General features: G+C 47.2%; 1 protein-coding gene across 4 annotated transcripts in view; it reads right to left on the bottom strand.

The window, feature by feature from the left end:
* Positions 1 to 17,536, bottom strand: part of CARD11 (caspase recruitment domain family member 11) — a 663,926-nt gene that overhangs the window by 160,641 nt on the left and 485,749 nt on the right. For all 4 annotated transcript variants that reach the window (XM_086940703.1, XM_086940702.1, XM_086940700.1 and 1 more), the window contains exon 13: positions 17,210 to 17,262. In XM_086940703.1, the coding sequence (XP_086796829.1) occupies positions 17,210 to 17,262 (53 nt within the window). The remainder of the gene's footprint in view (positions 1 to 17,209; positions 17,263 to 17,536) is intronic.

Below are 17,536 nucleotides of genomic sequence, written 5' to 3'. Positions count from 1 at the left end.
GCTAATGCTAATCAGTGCCCTGTAGCCACCGTGAGGAATAGAAACCGGTCTTTTTTTCGCCAGCCATTTCTCAGCACTTCGTGAAACGAAAGTAGATCTCGGGCTAGACACCGCCCACAGATGTTTCCTGTTACCAGTGAAAGAGCGTTGGGTCTGGGAACGTAATTCCCCAGTCAGTGGTCCTATGGACTTGTTGTTGGTTGACATGAAGCATGGAAAGGGAGAAGATCTCAAAACTGCCTTCTAACCTGGGAAGCCAATGTGACGCCACAATAAAAACAAGCACCGCCTCTCCCCTACCTGCTCCACCGCCGAGGAAACAGGATACTGAATCCCGCCCCTCCAGGACTCCCTGCCCTGCCTCATGGTTGCCAAGGCAATATTTCTGAAAATATTGTCGTGCTACCGTAAGGCAGGTCATGGAGTCCTCGAGAGGTGGGATCCAGAGCAGACAAATCTGCTAAACAGGAGCTTTTTCCAATGGCAGGCCTCCATTTCGAGAGGCCTGCCAATAGAAAAAGGGGGCGTGGTTTGACGCTGTACTGAAATTCTCCTTTTCACAATAGGTCTTTGCCTTCAGCAGGGCCATGCCCTGCAATGGAGGCTTCGACCTAAAAAGGGACCCTTCTATAAAAAGAGTAGATGGACTATGTTAACGTGAATTCACTCCTCTCTGGTGCCCAGATTTTACTTCACTCCTCATCAATTTTAAGCCAATTAAGGCAAATTTGTGCCACTGATAATGCATCTTTTGGTAATCTGTATGTATCCTACTGGTGTACAGAACCGACTGTATTTAGCCTATATCTTCCAGGTATATAGATGCGGAGTGAGGAATAGTGGGCCTGATTCACAGAACTAACTTAAGCCAAAATCCTAAACTTACTACTTTTGGTATTCACAGAAGTTAGGATTTTGTCTTAAGTTTGTCTTAAAACAGACTTAAGTTAGGATTTTGTCTTAAGTCTGTCTTAAGACAAACTTAAGACAAAATCCTAACTTCTGTGAATACCAAAAGTAGTAAGTTTAGGATTTTGTCTTAAGTTAGTTCTGTGACTCGGGCCCACAATATCGATACAAACTTATAAATACTTACCCTCATGATGTTATTGTGATCCATAATCTGGACATGATATTTTGGCAGGATATTATTAAGCACGATATCCTGACATACAACCACTTGACATGTGCTAACAACCTGAATCTGGCCTACTCCACTCTCTCCTCAAACACCAGTAGGAAGCACTTACGGATCCCAGATAAATTTGGGGGATTCAGGGCTAGAAGCTCGACATTGTCCACCCCGGCTATCTGAGCATGCTCTAATGGGGCACTTTCAAAATCAAAGATTACATTTGTTTTCTAATAAGATCTGTAAATGCTGCCTTTCCAATGGGTATTACAAGCTGATGCAGCCCATTCTTCATGATTTTGGACTATATTTCATGAAAGGTTTTTTTTGTCCGTCGCTGTAATATCATGTAGAAGAATTTGAGTTTCTTTTAGCAATTTCTATGGGATTATGGGAACAATTCAGCAAATTAGAAGAACATTAACTTGGGTCATACATTTTGTGAAAATGTGGCGAGGTGTGGCGCAGCGGCCAGAGTGGCTGATTCCAGAGCATGGGGCTCACGGTTCGATCCCCAGCTGCAGCTCAACATCATGTGACTCTGGACAATAGCTCACTTAATCTCCCCGACAACTCAAAGCGCCTTGAAACCCTTAAGTGGGTGATATGTTTGCACTTTACAACTAAGAATTATTATTATTATTAAAATGTGGAGTTGGATCACAAGGGAAACCATGGCAGTCAGAATGTGTGCCCGTATGCAGAGATGAGGTTGGAGAACAGATGCAAATAGCCTCATTATACATCTTTTAGCCAGCAACACCTGCCCTTCACCAATGTGTGCCCTCACTTTAGGCAGGGTCCATAAATTCAGTGCAGGCAATTAACAGCACTTAACACCCTGAGCAGAATAGAAAAATACTTCTTAAGGATCAGAGCCAACAGGGTGAGGATATTCAGTAAATTACTGGCACAAATTCTCTACCAGATAAAAAGTAGAACAGCAAAGACTTTCCTAAAAGGACCTGCACCTGAAATGAAGTTGGGTGTCACAGAACATTTCCCAAGTAAGCAGCCGAAGAAGTGCTCTGTTTTAGCAAGGTCAACCTGACACCCGCTGGCCCACTGGCTCCCGTGCGAGGATGCCTCATTAAATCACATTTGTTGTGCAGTCATCAGAACTAGATCGGCGCCATCATCGCCCATTACAACCGAGGCACGTCTGCTGACTCAGCATTCCCTTGGAAGCTTCCTGTGACCTGTGCTCTTGACAGATTTATCGAGAATGAGATTCTTAAACAAGATCAGTAATTCAAAATCCATTGGTGCTGTAATGGGGTATTGGTTTTAGTAAAGTGTTCTTCAATTCCATTAACACCTTGTCAAGGTGATGTCCTTTCCCATTCAGGGGAAACAGGCAGATTTCATTCAGCAGAGAATTTCCTACAGGGCATGGAAACAGGTGTAATCTCAATGCAGAATGAGGCTGTGCATTTAGGGCGCAGGTACGAGGGAACTTGATACTAAAGTACTTCAGCACAGGCTAAGCAATATAGCAATGCATGCCATCGTTCCATTCGTCCTTGGCCTCTCTGCTGAGACTGTCAACTATGTGCTATTTCAGCTAGGAGGGAGGTGATTGTTTGCAGGCTGGGGTCCCTAAATAACTTGGAAGCGTTCTGAGTTAGCCTATATTAAATAGATAGGCTTCCAGCAAAAGATGTAGGTAGGGCCTGATTCACAAAGGCAACTTACACTTTGGAGTAAGTTTACACTTCTGAGTAAGTTTACTGCTCTTCGGTATTCACAAACTGCACGTCTGGAGTAACTTGCACTTTTGGAGTGAGTCCAGCAATACACAAAGCCAATCACCTGTGCTGCAATACCCTCCCATAGAAAATAATAGAGGTAGAAACTTGCTACATGAAGGGCAGAGGCTCACACCCAAGGAGGGCATAGAGGGGCCAGTGGAGTAAACCATGCCAAGGCCCGGAATGTGGTGGGTCCGGAGGGGGCAGAAAAAGAGGCCAGATATGACACTCCTCAGGGGCGGCTCTAGGCTCATGGTGGCCTTGGGCAGGGAGCGTAGGTAGGGGGCCCCAGAAGTGGGGGTCCAGGCGGGGCGGCGGGGGGTCAGGGTGTTTGGAAGTGTAATAGAGCCGGAGGCCGCCATATCCCTGCCTGGGGCCACCACACAAATATGTATCCGTCCTCACAGGATTATTATATTAAGGATATATATTGGCGTGGTGGCCCCTGGGGTATGGTGGCCCTGTGCAGGTGCACTGCTTGCACATGCCTAAGGCCGCCCCTGCACCCCTACCCACAACAAGGGGGAGGCATGGGGTAAAGATGTTCCAAAAAGTACGAAAAAGGCAAGAATCCTGCCAGCCAATGGTAGGGTGGAGCGGAATTCAAAATTACCCCTGAGGGTAAGTGAAGCCCGTTCAAGATGCCCCCGTGTCCGGAGTCCCTCACTGTTGGAATGAGTGGCACGGTGACGAGAAGGAAGAGGAGCATCGAACAAGGCAGGCCAAGACCAGAGCTGCACACCTGGAGCACCGGACAGAGCAAGCAGGTCAGGGGATGGGAGCATGCTGCAGAGGGGGCAAGAAAGCTATCGACAGGAAGGAGGCCAAGGAGCCTAGGACAGCTGCCTTGATGGTGATACCTAGTACCAGCAAGAGAAACAAAACGGCAAAAAGTGAGCAGATAAGTGCGATTATACCGTCATGGTTGAAATCGCTTGTGCCACTGCTGTTCTCCAATTCTGGGGAGGCAGACGCAAATGGAGGGAGCAGGTCCATGGGTTCCGGAGGAACGGGAACTGAATTAGGGGGCCAGGCAAGCGCAGCAAGCACACCCCTGCAGGACCCACTCAGAAGGCGGCCCACACCTGTCCTATTAGAAACACCAACCACAAGCAATACAACCTCTGCCCCCACTAAAGCATGGGAAGCACGCCGGAGTGGCCGGTGCAGGTAAGCGTGGTGGGATGAGGGCGGGGCGGGGGAGTCGACAGACAACGATGTGGGAAAATGACATTTTTGGCCTACCGGGTCATCATTGTGAGGAAACGTGGTGTGTTTAACCCCTTCGTTGCGGCCGCAATTTTTCCGCTGTGCAGTAGACAAAAGAACAGGGCGGGGCCGTGACGAACCCCAGCCGTCATCCGCACAAGAGCACTGCGGAGCGTGACGGCTGGGGTTCGTCACCAGCATGGGTGTGTTTAAAGGCATTGACATGTTTGCCTAGGATTCTCAGAAATTACATAATTCTGATGGTGAAAGAGTGTGTGAACCAGACGCGGCATGTAGTAATGCACGAGGAGCCAGAGGCAGTGTGCTGGCATCACTGGGCCGCCCCTACATGTGCATGAATCATGCGATTCAGTTTTTGACAGCCAAACATCTTCTTTTGTACCTTGGTGGTCAATCAGCTTAGAGAGACTAATAGGCATCACCCAGGGACATTCTAGACAGGTCGCCGAGAAGCCTAAAATTGCTACTGTGCTATACATATGATAAAATGACAATACATATCACAACGTTGTGGACACAAGGAAAAAAGAGAACCGTTCCATAGTAAAAAGGTGATGAATATGACCAATTTAGTTGTGCATCTTACCTCACTGCTCCACTGCATAAGCAAAGAGTAAATGCTACACGTACGCTTGAAAGAAATCCGGAGCAGCAAGCACATGACTCAGTTGCACTTGCTGGGACATTACAACCAATGAACTACTGGCAAGTCTTCTCCGAGTCAATGGAAAACTATTGTGGTAGTTACTGATGGCCCAATAAACCAATAAAGATGGAGAATTCCCATAGCCAATTCCATGCTAAGACTAAGAGATCCTCCCACTTATCCAAGTTTATCTCGCTCTCCCACCACTGATAGAATCTAGTTTCTCTTGAGTGATTGGTTGTGACCAAGGGGGTGTGTGCCCTGTGCTCGGGGGTTTCTCGCCCTGTGACGGGACTGAACCCACTTGGTAAACAGTAATAAGTAATAACAGTAGTGCGCCTGTAAACTCTGCTCTGTCAGCGGTTGGTGAGGTTTTTGCCAAACTCCGCACTCCAAGCAAAGCATGGAGTGGCTAAACTCTGTGAACTACATAGGCAAAGAGGATTTTACCTCCCACCTTTACTTAATATTCCGTGGGAGTGGGGGCAGTAAATGATGGGATCAACCAAGAAGATTGCACAGTAGGGTATGCCTCAGTGGATGATGCAATCGATCTATTGCACACGTCAAGGTGGGGGGCCTGGATTGCAAAGAAGGAAATTGAATCTGCGTTCAGGCTCCTACTAGTGTGCCCAGAATGCTACCACCTTCAGGGTTTCATGTTTGAAGGAGAAAGATATTTTGACAAGGCCCTCCCAATGAGGTGCTACATATTATGCATATACTTTGAACGATTCAGTACATTCTTCGAATGCACACTTCACAAGAGGAACCCTGAAGGGGGCAAGCTCCATTACCTGGACGATTTCTTCTTAGAGGGTAGGCTGAGGGGTGGAGTGGAGAAGTCTTCTATACCCCTTCCAGCGACTACCGGACAAGCTGAGTGTCCCACTGGCCGCATACAAACACTGGGGTTCGCAACACAGATGGTTTTCCTGGGCATAGAGTTAAATTCCACTGCCAGCACATGGCTAATACTGGAGGACAAGGTTTAGGACATATCAAGAGGGATCAAGGCGCTGGTAGGCAAAGAGAAAGCTATGGTGGGGGAGCTACAAGAGCTTATAGGAAGGTTGAATTTTGCAGCAGAGGTGATCCCAGCGGGCAGACTATTTGCCAGGCACCTCACCCAACTGACTAGGGGGTTACAGAAGAAGCACCACCATACAAAATTACGGTCCGGGGCAAAGCAGGACCTCAAAACCTGGTTGACCTTCCTAGAAGACTACAATGGTGTGCTCATATAGAAGGAAGTTTGGGTGTCAGACAGGCAAATCTCACTGTGCATGGACGCATCAGGCAGCTTTGACGTTGGGGTAATCTTTGGGGACAGCTGGTGCACCAAGAAGTGGCCCCAGGAATGAGCCACAATGAGACTAACCAGGAACATACCATTCCTAGAACTATTCCCCATATTAGTGGCAAGACATGAAGCTGATGCTATGGTCAGATAACCAGGCTGTGGTACACACAACTGTAGTGTAGTTCCTATTTTCCCAATAGGCTCTGCGCATTGGAATAACATAAACGATAGTTTAGACGTAGGACTGAGGTCGACTAGGTCTCTATTGAATATGTTAGACTTAATTAGGTTTGCCAGCTAGCTCAGATGTCACTGGAAACTTTCTCGAATGAACAGGGAGGAGTGAACTTCCCTGATTAGACAAGAAGGGATTCAGCTTCTGACAACAGCATAAACATGACAACTTTGCTCCCCCAGAATAAGGAGTATATCTCCAGAGTCGTGTGAAAACAATAGATAGCTATTTAACTCAGTCAATCGTGCATACTTAGTTTCATCAGTGGGGAAGCTATGTGCCTGAAGGTGCTGAAGTTCTTAAGGTACATGGTAAAGCTGCAGTTAACAATCAACCTGGAGTTGAAGGTGAGGCATTTCCAGGTGGCCAATATTTCTCAAGCAGATGGGCTCTCTCAAATTCAAGAGGCTGTCCACAATGGAAGACTGTTACCCTTTCCCAGACAAACTCTGGTGCCTGGCAGATGTGACCTGTCTTAGCTGATAGAGCACACTGTAGCCCCCAAAATAGCACAGTGGTATGCAACATACGCAAAAACAATGCAGAGGATCACCGGGCTAGAATCTTTCATGGACCCCAGAAGAACTGCAGGGGCAGCAGAACTGTTTGTGAGATGGCCTTTTGAAAAGAAAAAGACAAAATCATGGCCTCAGGCCCCCCCCCCCCCCCTAGGAACAATGGCACATGTTTTTTCAAAGCTTGCCACCGGGGAGGAACCCACTGGCTCTCTTTACCTTAGTGCAGCGTTGAAATGTTGGCAGTGACCAGAAGGTAAAAGGCAAGAAAAAATGCTGCCAGTGAATTCAACACACTAGCATGACTGGTAGGGGTCCTGGCTGCAACTTGTGCAGATACCTTCGAACTTACAATATTTAAATCAGCATTTACATTGGCATTTTTGGGGCATTGAGGGTTAGCGAGCTGGTAGCCCCATCCAAAAACGAGGCACAGGAGGACTGCCTTCAGGCGCAGGACATGCGGCTAGGCGCATGGCAAGTCGAGATACTACTGAGGAGGTCCAAGACAGACCAGCAAACCAGGGGAACCTGGATAAAGCTTCAGTGCCTGTCCAACCAGAGCCTATGTACGGTACGCTGGATGCGTGAGTACTAGGCAATACGCCCGCAGGGGAAGGCCCACCTTTCAGTCACAGCAATGGGGAATGCTTAAGCAAATTTCGATTCTGGAAAGTGATGAAGAATGCGCTGGGCAAGGCAGAGCTGCCAGATCAAAGTTCAGCACACATTCCTTCCCCATTGGGGCAGCGACGACAGCAGCAAGTCTGGGTGTCCCAATAGAGAGCATCCAGGGGCTAGGGAGTTGGCATTCCATGGCATACAAAAGCTATGTAAGGATCCCACAAGAAAGAGGCTCTTAACACACCCCTCTACCACCCCACCTGGGCGCCGGGAACCAACAAACATGCAAGGGACAGTGGAGCAGCAAAACAAGCTGACATTGTTTGTCTTAGCAGGAGCCAAGCACACAATGGTGTTGGCTGTAGGACATTTGTTTGTTCAGAGGACCCAAGCCTGGTGGAGCCAAGGGGGGTGCCGACCTCCCCAGGCTGGACAGGTAGGATATTATGAGTTGCCTGGAATGCGTCGGGACCAGGAGGGGGCTACATTGGAGAAGCTGCACAAAGAATGGGGCGCATCAGAAGAAACCTAACAATGGTTACAGATTATTCAGCAGCACCAGTCTGATATGGTCAGAAAATATTCCCAGGCAAAGATGGAGGGGAGCCTGGTCAACCAGGACCCTGGGCAAATCCTGCAAAAAGCTCAACATAGTAGTTGCCATGTTCTGCAGTGCTAATGGGTGGGAAGCCATCTGGCAGGCCTGATTAACCTGAGGCACCCCGAATACTTTAGCAGCAATGGGGTGCACCTACCAGGTGCCAGACCAGAGGTTTTTTGGGCCAACCTATAGGCTGCTATGGCACTGGCGGTGTGCAATTGACAGCAACATAACATATCTAGGAGTTATCCAAGGACATAAACCCGCGGACAGTGTGGCAGTAAAGGAGCTAAAAGAGATGAGCTTAAGGAGGATTTAAAAGGCCACACCCGACCTGGGCAGGGTGGCAGACCAGGTTACGTACCTTAGGATGCCTTGTGGCTGGATAAGGCAGTCTGGGGGGTACATGAAACACTGTACTCACAGCCCAGGTCTGCAGGATAGCAGACCACACCAAGCAGGTAAAGGTAGCGAGTTAAGTCTAAAATAGGCTGTGGCATTACCCCCACACTGAAAACAAACTCCAACTCAAAGGCTCCAATCTCATTGGTAAACATCACAATGATTTACAACATGACTTATGACTGCATGACAAGCCAGCAATGTTCCTGCCTACCTGATTTATGGCATGGTTTATGTTGACATGATTAGCTTTATGGCGTGATTTATGCTGATGCTTAAACATTGATGACATTTTCAATGACAGTGATTGATTTATGATACACAAACAGGCTGAATGATTTATGACCCCAAACAAAGCTTTTGTGGGGCTTATGTTGTTAATCCAGTGGAACAATAAAGCTGTGGACAATTACTTCCAACCGCATACAAAGGGTGTAGTCCTTGTGGGAGTGGCAGCGTGCGAGGTTTAGTGTAAGTCACTACAAACGTGCAGTTTGTGAATACATAAAAGTAGTAAACTCACTCAAAAGTGCAAAACCAACTAAACTGACCCCACATTCAGGAAAACAGAGCAAAGGCAGTGTGATATCCGTGGGCTCCAGGCCTACATGCTGAGGAAAGGAGCAGACACCAACACCGTGATCGTAGTTACTGGTAATGTCCGCGAGTACATGCGCTCGGACTCCTTTATTAGCAGGGCCCCTAATAGGTAGCACCTGTGTTGGATGGTTGTAGGTGAGTGTGTAGGCCAGCCCTCGAGGGAGTGGCTAGCAAAGCATTCAACTGTGTCCAACAGGACACAATATTCCTCCTAAATCATATGAAAAACAAAAACAACAAACGAAAGCCCAACCTATGGGAAGGAATGGAAAAACAAGTAAAAACAACTAAATGTCTCACAGTGCAAGACAGCGGTGGAATGCTGCAGCTGTAAGCACCCGGGCATCTTGGCACGTGTCCTTATTTTAACCAAGTACATCTGGACACAGACCGTGCTGATGAAGTCCGGCCCTCCAGCTTTGCATCAGTTAACTGACAGTTCCCCAACATTATGTTAGTCAGTCCAGCGTACTCTTGCTGTGAGACGATTGATGTTGTCAAGTTCTTACATCGGTGCATCGAGAGGCTGAGTGAAACTTATTGTAAGCACATGAATCCATTGATGACAACCTCGGAAATCCGCCGGTGGGGCAAAGTAAAATCCATCACTCACGCTTGGGGAGGCCCTTGCAATGAGTTGCCACGGGACTGCCTATGGGCTGCACTGGGTCTGCACCTGTCCGCATCTAGACAGCCGCAAGACCACCTCAGAGCCTCCGCCTAGTCACTCGCACAACTTCAAGGGTAGATGTAACCTGGACAAACATGCACACACCACCAGGACAGGATGTATGCCAGCTAGACAACTGGATCGGTACATGGTGCAGGATTCCACTCATGTCATTTAACAACCCCTAGATGATATTGATGCACATGGCCAATGATGGGATGGCAGCCATGAAGTAACTCGTAAAAAGGGGCGACAGGCCACGCAATGCATTCCCTTCATATACATGCCCTAAAATGTGGCGACAGGCCACGGAAACTCACAGGGGACTCCTGCTCACTCCGTCACATCCTCAGGACTCCGCATCTTCTCCCGTCACAGACCACTCCCCGGTCTGGTCCTGTCAATAGGACTGGGAGGCTTCCAAGATGCGCCAGCCAGCTCAAAGAAGACAGTGCAAATAGGATCCATTCTGTAGTGCCGTCCATACCCATCATCCCATCGATAAAGTATCCCGGCAACTCGGGACCAGGACTCGCTTCTCATTTACAGGTGTGGCAAACTGCCACCAAGATCATGGGAATCTCCATGGCTCTCTTTCAGCGGTGGCCACGTGCCACCAGAGGCATATGCCCACATCCTCAACAATCCGGCGATGTCAGAAAGTAAATGAATTAATTCCGCATGCACCAATCCAGGCCCTTGTGTACCTTACTATGTACTCATAAAGTGAAAACCCCATCAGAAGTAATCCATTCTTTTCCAGGCACGAGCTGATTGGTTGAATCACGTAATACAAGGAACTGGCATCCCTTTTAAACAGTCCTCAAACAAAACATTCTTTTCCAGCCTTTCCCCTCCTGGAGTCACTTTGCCAATATATAATCTCCACAATTCCCACCTACATCTGAACCATATGCCAGGCAGCTTTCACCTAGACCAGCAAGCTGTGTATCTCCTTGAAATTGGAGGCTGTAACAAATGGTCTTTACCATTGTGCCTTTCTCAGCAGCCTTTCACAACACCCTTCTCATCCGTTAGTGGCTGTGTAGGACCTCTCAGTAGTAATACATACAGATTACAAACGGTGTACAGAAACATGCGCCACTCACTACTAGGTGGCGCCGCTCGTACTGCCGTAGGCCACAACATCATTTGGGAGGAGTAAATGGTCACGGCAGTAAAAAAACATTCCAACAGTCATGTAAGAGTGTACTGACAGGTACACAAAGGGTGTGGCTCACACAGAATGTAGCAGGGGATCGTCCTCCTCTGCAGGTAGCCAACACACCTGTTGGCACTTGTTGTCTCTTCATCTACTACTCATGCACAAGTCCATAGGCGCAAGATTAAAGCTAGTCCCTTCAGCCTGTTCCCTTAACACTACTGCCATCACAGGTATGCAAAGCTTCTGGGGACAAGTATGTATATCTCACAGAAAGACATTGATGATCATATAGAAAACAGCATGGCACCGTCACCTCCAGCTGACATAATGGCATTGTTCTACGAGCTGCACATTACTGCCCCCACTCCATGAACTTTAAACATGCTGCACCTTGCTTTGCATGAATGGCCAGCATAAAACATTTCCAGAAACTAGTGCCAGAGCTGGACATGTTGGAAGTGAAGGCTCTTCTAAGAGCAGTTCTTCATCGAAGCACAACACAGAGACTGGCTGTGGTGCAGAGTGGACACATATAGGTACGTGGCTCATGCTAGGGATGCTCCGTAGCTTTTGGTGCAACGGTGCAGTGCGAGCGGATCAAAGTCTGCTTCAACTGTTCAACCTCTCATCGAGCTCATTGACATTGTTGATGAAACTCAGGCTACTGCATTTTTTTGATTCGAGATTTCCCCCCAGCATATATATCATCAAGTTTGCCAATAAAATACAAAAAACTGTTCAGTCCGTTGACATGTTTTCTTAATCCACTACCCGGATGCCATCTCAACGCCGATAGACGCACTTATTTCGTGCGCTCTTCCTCCATAACCCAGCCGCCTTCCCAGGACGCCACTTGGCCCTGCTAATTTTGGCCAACCCGGCAACCACTCTTTGGCGTTTCATCGCCCTTTTTGCTCAGGCGGACGGGCCACTTCGCCGCCGCTCCTTAGCCACATGCCCTGATGAGTCACATCTCCCTCACGGTGTGACGAAACACGTGTCGGCTGGCTACTTCCTTACTGTACTGTCCATTGTTTGACTTATAATAAATGTATTCACACGAATCTTGACATTTCACGCTTCTTATTTCAAGCATTTACTCTGCATGAGTAGAAAACTTAGTCCTTACACTCAGGACTATCAATCCAGTCATTTGTCTACGAGCACTTACGGGGAGTGTAGCAAAGTAAAACAGCAACTAGGTGGAACTTCAATCACCTCTCCGTTGTCCGGGCTACAGCAGCTCTCATCCTGCCACGGTCCCATCCCCTCATCACCGCACCCAGCACGCGGCCCTAGCCCTGCCACCTCAGCACCGCCCAGGAGACTCGAACCACAGCAAGAGGGTGGGGCTCGAACAACTGAGGGTGTGGTGCAAAGAGGAACAGCCGGCAAGTCTTCACAGGTAGCCACCGGCATACAAGATAGAAATGAGGGTGCAGGAGTGATTGGTGCTCTTGGTAACCACACACTACCAGAACACGCAGTCCTCACGAGACAAGGTAACAATACTGGACACTGCAGTTCATACACCGATGCAGGGACAATTGGTAGCTCTCTCGGGCCGCTTCACACCCTACAGCGGCATGGCTTGCACAGGTGAGGCTGCTTTCTCCGGCATGGGCGAATAGGTGCACCAGCTGTCAGTGCCTGGTATGGCAGCCACGTTACAAGTGCACTAACTTCACCGCACACAAAGCAGGGCCCTCAGAGAAGTCGGCACAGGGACGGCAACCACTCACACATTCATGGCAGGCAGAAAGACATGACCCCTGCACGGCGACCGCCGGAAGCAAGGCTGTGGAGGCGCTTCAAGCCATCGTGCATCGGCGCCAGCCAGTACTCTGAGCTGCACTTTACAGGTGGCACGGCAGCTCCACTGCACATGACGCAGGGACAGCACGCCTCTCCTCCACGGCAGAGGTCCGCAGTGGCAGCACAGAGCCCACGATCACCTCGGGGCCGGCCCCGCGAGCCGTCACTCCGCTCCCGCCAGCAGAAAAACCGCCAGCTGCAGGCAATCACAGGCACCCTCCCCAGCAGCAGACCGCCGCAGGCAGCATGGTGGAAGCACGGCCACAGACCGCCCAGCAGGAATGCCGCAGGCCCCCACAGCAGGCACACGGGGACAGACCCGCTTCGTCGCCAGTGTGATATCCGTGGGCTCTAGGCCCACATGCTGAGGAAATGAGCAGACACCAACACCGTGATCGTAGTTACTGGTAATGGCCACGAGTACATGCACTCAGACTCCTTTATTAGCCGGGCCCCTAATTGGTAGCACCTGTGTTGGATGGGTGTAGGTGAGTGTGTGGGCCAGCCCTCGAGGGAGTGGCTAGCAAAGCATTCAACTGTGTCCAACAGGACACAACAGGCAGTTTGCCAACTTTCTATCAAAAATATGTCTAGTTTAAGAACATTAAAGCGAAACAGGTAATGAATTCCATAAGCGTATGACACAGGGTAGCTTCTTCCCTCCAATTATCCTTCCCAGCTGTGACAAGTGGCAGGTCTGAGCACTCGTTTTGTGTGTGAAAATGAGCTGTAAAGACTGACATCTCAAGGCCGAAGACCGCTATGAGGTGTCAGTCAATGGAAGTACAGGTGCAGGTCTCCTTGGAGGGCGCCACATGTATCGGATTTCAGCTGAGGTGGCGGAGTTCAGGTCGGAGGAGCTCTGCTTCACAGCCCGTCCCTGTCACATCAGAGCCGCGTCACCTCAGATGGCGTAGCCGTCTAACGGGAGGGCTTGAGGGCAGCAGGCATGAGTCAGCCATCGCTGCTGTGCCCCTGGGACCCGGCCTGACCTGAGCATTATACAGGAGCACTGACACGCTTTCATCCGCTTGGCTTCACCCTCCGGTGACGCGCTCAGCGGGACTTCCGGTAATGAGTCCTACGCAGACTGCCTTTCGGCACGTCTGAGGAAACTCACCGCTGTCACCCTTCACTCTCTTTTAAATCTGTTTTTACATTAGCACCCTCAAGGGAAAGGGTAAAAAGAGCAAAAATAGAATACTGGAAAGAAATATACCGAACACTACTTCTTTAAAACAAAAAAAAAATATTCCACATCCCTCTTTCGCCACTAACTGGCACATGCATCAAGGTAGGCTTTTGCGATTCCTTAATTGCGATTATTAAGGAATCCCCTTTAAGGAATTGCAAAAGTCTATGCATGTAGGAATCGCTATACAAATAGCTATTCCTAAACATTACTTAATTACGACTCCCAAATTGCGAGTGCCTTGACCCTTCATGCATCTCAAATGCCCTTTTTGCGGGCGCAAACGGCCGATTTCTGCGAATGGCACAGCTTGCGCTTGCAAAAATTATTGATGCATGTACCTGTAAAGGATTACATACATCCAGCTATGGGTGCACCAAGACTGACTGTACCTCTGGAGCCATAGGGACCTGAGAATATTTAAAGAAACATACATTAGACAGGCAGAAAGGGATTGCCACATATCTTTTTCTTTCTTTCATACGCTTCCAACGGGACTGTTTTCCATAATGTATTATTCTGTGAATTAAACCTTGGGAAAAGTTAATTTAAACAGATAAAGAACCCGCACAATTCTTTTTCTGACACATTATAACTGCAGTTAGCAACCCACTGTTAGCATGCAATATGTGTCAGCTCAGTGGGAGAGAAACAAAATTCATTAGCATGGAATCTGGAAATAATCTTCCACAGAACAGAAGAGAAAAGAGTTGATATGCTTGGTGCTATATCTACGCTGAACAGCACGTTTATTGTTAACCAACCCTGAGCGGCGTTGTATCATTCGCCAATGAGGATATTTATGGGCAGAGCGCTTCACTAACGCCTCAAGGCGCTTGGAAAAGCGAGACAAACCAATGTTTCAAATGACTAACAGCCTGATTCATCAAGCTGAAATCGGCTCGCAAAGGGTCAGATTCTGAGAATCTGGCCCTTTGCGAGCGCTATTTTTGCATTTGGGATTCATCATCCCAAATGCAAAAATCGGTAATTGCTAATTCGCTAAATTGCGAGGAATTACATTTAAGGAATCTCTATTTGAGATTCCTTAAATGAAATTCATCAACCATTTTTAAATTGCTAATTCGCAATTTCGGGCCGCTATTTACCGAGAGGTCAGACCTCTCGGTAAATAGCAAAAACTTAGAAAAATGCTTTTAAATGCATTTTTCTAAGTTGCATGTTGCGCACACACATGTCCTATGTCCTTTGGACATGTGTGTGTGCAACACCTGTGTGAAATTTCATTTGAGGGGTGCTACAGGGTGTCCTGTGGACACCCCTGGCACCCTTCAAATCGCAATCTTATTTGCGATTAGCTAATTGCTAATCGCAAATAAGGAATACTCCCCATTCATTCCTATGGGCCTTTTGGCCCATAGGAATGAATGGCGAGTTATTCCTTATTTGCGATTAGCAATTAGCTAATCGCAAATAAGGAATTGTAAGGAATCGCATTTTTATTGCATATTCCTACATGAATACCGTTTTGCGAGTCCTTAATAGTGATTCGCTATGAATCGCTATTAGGGCCTCGCAAAACGGAGCATGATGAATCAGGCGGTAAGTATCCAGGTAGAGAATATTTCTTTATTTTGGGATTTTTTTTTAAAAAAGCGCTTGCAATCACCAGACGGTTTCTTTGTGCTGGCTTTCAGGTTGCAGATGAAACAGGAGTACCAGGATGCATAGCACCACGCCTATACAGTGACAGGGAAAAGCCACGTTTTCAAGAGTTTGGTAAAATTAGGAATATTGTTAATGCTTTTTAGTTTTAGAGGTAGGACATTTTAATGTTTAGCAGTGAATATAGAGACAACCCCGCAGCAGATAGTGACATATTGAAGCACAAAAGAATCTCTGTGCTGATGCCACAGAAAAAGTCTTGTTACAACAGAGGACCGAACATCATATAAAGCCTTATAAACAAGGCAGACAGCGATTCACCAAAACACCAGGGGTGACGGAAGTGACATTACATACCGGTTCACTTTAATGACATCACAGGAAGTGACATCACCCGACCACAGGCCATGATTTTTTTTCCAGGAAGGCCTGAGGATTTGCATTGGATAGTATCACAAAGTAACACAAGGTTGCATTTGGAAACCATCAAAAAAGAAAAACAAAGTTTCACTTTGCGCTGCTTTACATTCTTTTTTTTATCAAGGGGGTGTTCCAGGCATGGTGCTTGGAAGCCTTAAAAGTGAAGAGATTTTAAAAATTGAATTTATTCGGCAACTTTCTCTTTTTACGATCAATTTTCTGGTCATTGCATTCTAATTTTATTTTGTGCTCTGTTATGTTCTACTGTGGTTATGTTGCATTAAATGCTGTGCTATAACAAACTATTTACAGTATGACATGTAATGCAACATTAATCTCTGGCATATTCAGCTATGCTAGTCTATGTTTTGCTGCTGTGCTATGTTATTTTACATGTAATACTAGGCTATTTTATGTAATATTATGCCACCAGGCACAATACTCTGCTACGCTATTCTACGCAGTGCTATTTGTTATGGTACAATGCACGTTTATGCCTTATCATGCTAACTTATGCTGTGCTAGTAGAAATGTGGAAAAATTGCATAAATCTTGTTTTGCAAAATTGACAAAATTATGCAAACTTACATGAATAAGACAAAATATAATTTGCCAGTAACGTGCATTAAAGCTTCATGTTAGGGCATATTTTGCTTAAATGCCTTATCTGGGATGGCAGGGGACATGTTTCAACCAGTTTCCAGCAAGTAAAAAATTCACATCGTGCGAAATTACGTGAAGCTTGCAAAGTGACAAATTTGTAAATTTCGAAAATAGCATCATTAAAATGTAGCCCTGCTTATCGCTATGGTATAATATACATCACTGTGTTTATATTTCTCAAGTGTGGTACTAGAATGGCTATGTTAGAACTCCTCACTGTAAATAAGAGAAAAAAATTCGTAGGCGTTTACATAGTACAAATAAACACAAAACATTACGTTGAGTTACTTGCCATTAAAAAATTGCGAAATTCTCATGGCCACGCGAGTGTCCACCATACTTACTAAATCTAGGCCTTCAGGGTGAATGAATATCTAGAGAGAACACACGCAGCCTCATGGAATCTGCGATTAAGCCTGTTTTGTCTTTTTTTTACCTCTACTTGTTGGCAATTGTGTATTTATGTACTTCCTTCATCCTATTGTAAAGCCCTCTGATATCCTTCAGGTTCTTGTTCGCGCTATATAAAACTTTATAAAGAAATGAATGCATCACACTTCTATTTACTCCTAAGATTACTGACATCAGACAGCAAAAGACAAGCTGGAAACCAACATACCATCAAACTCCAAGCCATCACAATACGTGCTGGTGTTGTCCTCTTCGGTTAGGCTGCACAAAAAGTGAGAAAATATTAGCAATTCTACTGCTCTTGCTTGAAAGCGAACTGTCAAGCATCACTGTGTTAGCAAATCAAATGTACTGTTATTACATTTTAACCCCTCCCCTGCTGATGACGGAACCGCTCCGTCATCAGACGCGGTCGCGCTGTGCTGATGAGGGAGGGGTTCCGTCACGGTCCACTCGGCACGCCTGCACGGCGCGGATTCCGAGCCTGCTCTGAGCATTCTATTGAGCGGGCGGGGCCGTGACGGAACCGCTCTGT

Source organism: Lissotriton vulgaris, chromosome 10, assembly GCF_964263255.1.
Source record: "Lissotriton vulgaris chromosome 10, aLisVul1.2, whole genome shotgun sequence".
NCBI lineage: Eukaryota > Metazoa > Chordata > Amphibia > Caudata > Salamandridae > Lissotriton > Lissotriton vulgaris.
The sequence above is the reverse complement of the archived record's forward strand: the minus strand, read 5'-3'. Positions and strand labels throughout refer to the sequence as shown.